This window comes from Barbatula barbatula (genome assembly GCF_947034865.1).
Source record: "Barbatula barbatula genome assembly, chromosome: 25".
NCBI classification, from domain to species: Eukaryota; Metazoa; Chordata; class Actinopteri; order Cypriniformes; family Nemacheilidae; genus Barbatula; species Barbatula barbatula.
In genome coordinates this window covers 13,002,935-13,006,575 of record NC_136788.1, presented here as the reverse complement: position 1 = coordinate 13,006,575, position 3,641 = coordinate 13,002,935, and the positions used below count along the sequence as shown (strand labels likewise).

The 3,641-nt window shown below is 37.8% G+C and overlaps 1 protein-coding gene across 1 annotated transcript in view; it reads right to left on the bottom strand.

Moving 5' to 3' along the window:
* Positions 1 to 2,951, bottom strand: part of ano10b (anoctamin 10b) — an 8,500-nt gene extending 5,549 nt beyond the window's left edge. The window contains 6 exon segments of the mRNA XM_079450338.1: positions 471 to 548; positions 551 to 610; positions 1,002 to 1,175; positions 1,998 to 2,048; positions 2,051 to 2,205; positions 2,840 to 2,951. Coding sequence (XP_079306464.1) covers positions 471 to 548; positions 551 to 610; positions 1,002 to 1,175; positions 1,998 to 2,048; positions 2,051 to 2,198 — 511 coding nt within the window. The 5' untranslated portion in view covers positions 2,199 to 2,205; positions 2,840 to 2,951.
* Between the last annotated feature and the right edge of the window lie 690 nt (positions 2,952 to 3,641).

Here is a 3,641-nt window from a genome sequence, read left to right as displayed (position 1 = left end):
GACATGCTTTGATCGGAGCAGAATACTAGCATACTGCATACTCTGTGCAGCATACTTTCTACTGTCAATGTACAGTGTGCAGTGTTGTATCTTTTAAGTAGCATAGTTTAGTGTAACTACATATATATAGTTTATTTTATTTATCATTTATAATGTTTTTCAATAGTTACTATATTCTATACTATATATAACTATATGGTTGGGGATTACAATAAACTCCAGGAAAGGTCAAACTCCAATATAAAACTATAAGCAAACAAGCTATGTAATTGAACAGTGCTGTCACATGACCACGATGACCTTGTTCATTGGCTACTGTGGAAATATAAGGTCATGCAGTATGCACTGATATATGCAGGACACTTTGCTACGTGCATACATATAGAAAATACATACTTCATGCTTGAAAAATTATGAGCAACATGCAATTCCAGAAACGAACATATGCATGCACAGACAAACAGACTTACAGCTGCTTTCTCTAGCTTTCAACTTCCCCTTGGGTGCAGGGACTCCTGGGATACGCTGATCATCCAAAGCTCTCATGAATCCAGCTCATGTTTGACGATGAACTGCCTCTCAGCCAACGTCAGGAACCGCTGCATGTCATCTGGAGAAATATAATGGGATAGTCGTAATTTCATAGTTGTCTCTGTATATGATTTTTAGGTAGCGACACACTTGCTGTTTACACTGAGTTTAAATAGCAGCATTTCTTAGCAATATGTTATTTACACAAAACAAAAATAGCTGTATTTTCTTTGGATTAAGTATGCTGTTGGTATTTATAAATAGGAGCAGATAACGTTCCTATTTGCACCTCAGTATTGTTATGCATTAAAACATTATGCAATAATAACAGTGTCAATCGTTATATTTATAAAAGTTATTAAAATGATGGCAACTTATTGAGATATTAAAGCCCTACACCTAACCTGACCCTAAACTTTATTTAAACAAATATTTATACGTTTATCATTTACTATGCGTTGGGTTTTTACCAATGTTGCAGAAGTTGTCTTTGTCCTCATAGGAAAACGCTGTCATGTTTCCGTCCTGGTAGGTTTTACAGAGCCCCAGGTCCTCTGTAACCCTGAGAAGAGTGCAGCGAGGGGCCGCCACAACTATCATGTCCCCTTTCATGTCCTCACCTGGATGAACTAACAGTTGGGCCCCTACGATAGAGTAAGGGATTTATACATTTGATTTTAAAAACTTTAAGTGTAGTTTTACATGTTCGCAAATAAAAGTAAAGTTGCTCCAACAGGTTATTCAAAGCGATGCAATGGAAGAATCGATTCGGGTTCCACAAAGAACTTTTCAGTCAAATGTTCTTAAAGGAACCATTACTTTTTTACCTTTTTATGTGAAACTTCATTACACATAACCTTTTGTAAAACCGAAAGATTTGTGGATAAAGTTTTTATTTTTATGGAACCATACAGCCAAACAGTTTTTATTTTAGTTTAGCACCTTTATTTTTAAAGAGTGTTTAAAATTGTAGTTAGGAAAGCAGTCAAAAACATGCCCGATGTAATTTTATAGCTAAAAAGGATCATATGCAGTCATGGCCAAAATTGTTGGCACCCCTGAAATATTTTCAGAAAATCAAGGAAAGTATTGCATTAACACATGTTTTGCTATACATGTGTTTATTATTAAGATAAGAACAATAAATTGCACATTTGTTAATAATTCTTGTTTTCTATCAATGCTTATTCTTCAATGCTCCTTATGTTCAATCCCACCCCAACCGTCCCAGAACAAACTGCCTCTTGAGATATAACAAAATAAAATCCAAACAAATGCTTTAAAATGATAAGGATCTACAAATTACATAGTGGCAAAAAAGCTATCTCACAATGCACATCATTTACATTTATTTTCTACAGTTACTATCTGTTGAGCATAGCTAACAAAAACATTTACAGTGTATGGATACCTCATAATGTTTTATAAGCTGTGAAAATTCACTTATTTTTCCAATGCAGTCTCACCTCCAGTCTTCACAGGTGCTGATATCAAAGACATGATCCATTGTTTGGTGATGGCTGAACATTCTCAGACAGCTGGATCAGAACCAGAGGCTCTATATGGCTGGAAATACAGCAGGGACAGCTGACCCGAGACCAGGAGTTGGGTCCTGACGACTTGCCCCGGGCTGAAAGCTCCTCCAGAGGTTCCTTCTTGGTCGTCATGGTGACCCTGTGAAAAACAGTCACATTGAAGTTGTTCGAATTCATTTGAACAGTATCTCCTCTTGACAATGGCCGTGGAAAGTGGTCATCAAACAGGTGAATAGAGAGGCTTAAAGGTACATGTACAGTTCATTCAAATCATCTCTAGTGCAAATATACACTCATAACCCATGTGACTGTTCGCTATCACATATCCGCCTGTGTATTTGCAAGTCTAAACAAAAGGACAAACAACACATCCCTTTAGATTGAACACATGCAACTACGAATAGAGAGAGAGAGAGAGTTGCGTCACAAAGTCACAATACACCACATGCACTTAAAGGTATAAGTATAAATGCACTAAAAGGGCATTTCGTTTGTAATTGTTTACCGTGCAATAACAAAACACATAACACAAGTCAGTACATTCAACTCAAAGAAAGTGAAAGCGAGAAATAAACAGGAAAAGACTTACAGACAGAGAGAGAGAGAGAGAGAGAGAGAGAGAGAGAGAGAGAGAGAGAGAGAGAGAGAGAGAGAGAGAAAGCGTAAACAGAAAGTAAATGGATCTGGATGGTCGGTAACAGGGGCCTTCTGTTGGAGACCTTGTTTTGTTGACATTCACACCCACAACAACCTAAGAAAATGTAAAAACTTACACAGAGCCTGGACGAAACACTCTTCAGAAGCGGTGCAGGGTTCAGAAACATTGGCTGGTTTACTGTGAGGGGACAGGAATGCTGTTACACATCTCTCCTCCCAGCCTTTAGGGTGTGGAGGCACATTTTCATTTTTTTCTTACAGTGAAAGCTCCTCTGCAGTCTGTGCTCATCTGGGTCCTATTGTCTGCCATATTTCTCTTTGATAACTGCTTTGTAGGAAACGTAAACATTCAAGCAAAATTGCATTGACTAGTTTATATATAAAAATGAAGTATTATTATTAGGGTTTCGAGCACGAAGTGCTGAAAACCTATTGTTTTTGTAAGGATTTTTATTCTTCTTCTTCTTCTTCTTCTTCTTATTATTATTTTTCCGCGCTAAAACACATCGCCCAGCCCAAACCGTAAGTCGTAGAAACTCGAGACTTTGTCAATTGGTTGTATCTGTGCAGGTTACTCAGATACAGTGACCCAGCCAAATCGACCCATAGGTGGCGCTATAGCGATGGCCAATGCGTTTGGGCTCAATGCTCGTAAACCGGATGTCGCACAACAAAGTTTATGGTGTCATTGGAATCCTTGGCTCCAAACTTAAAAAATGGCTATCTCCGATTTCATTTCCGGTATGCAAATTTTTTCGCTAATTTGCATTTTATGAAAAAAAAAAAAAATGAACTAGTCCCTGGATTTTTGCCCGATCGGAACCAAACCAACGCTGATGAATTCTGTGGAGTGTGAATATGAACAATCATAAAAGGAAGTTGAAATTTCGATTCAGGGTCGCTAGGGGGCATCAAAAC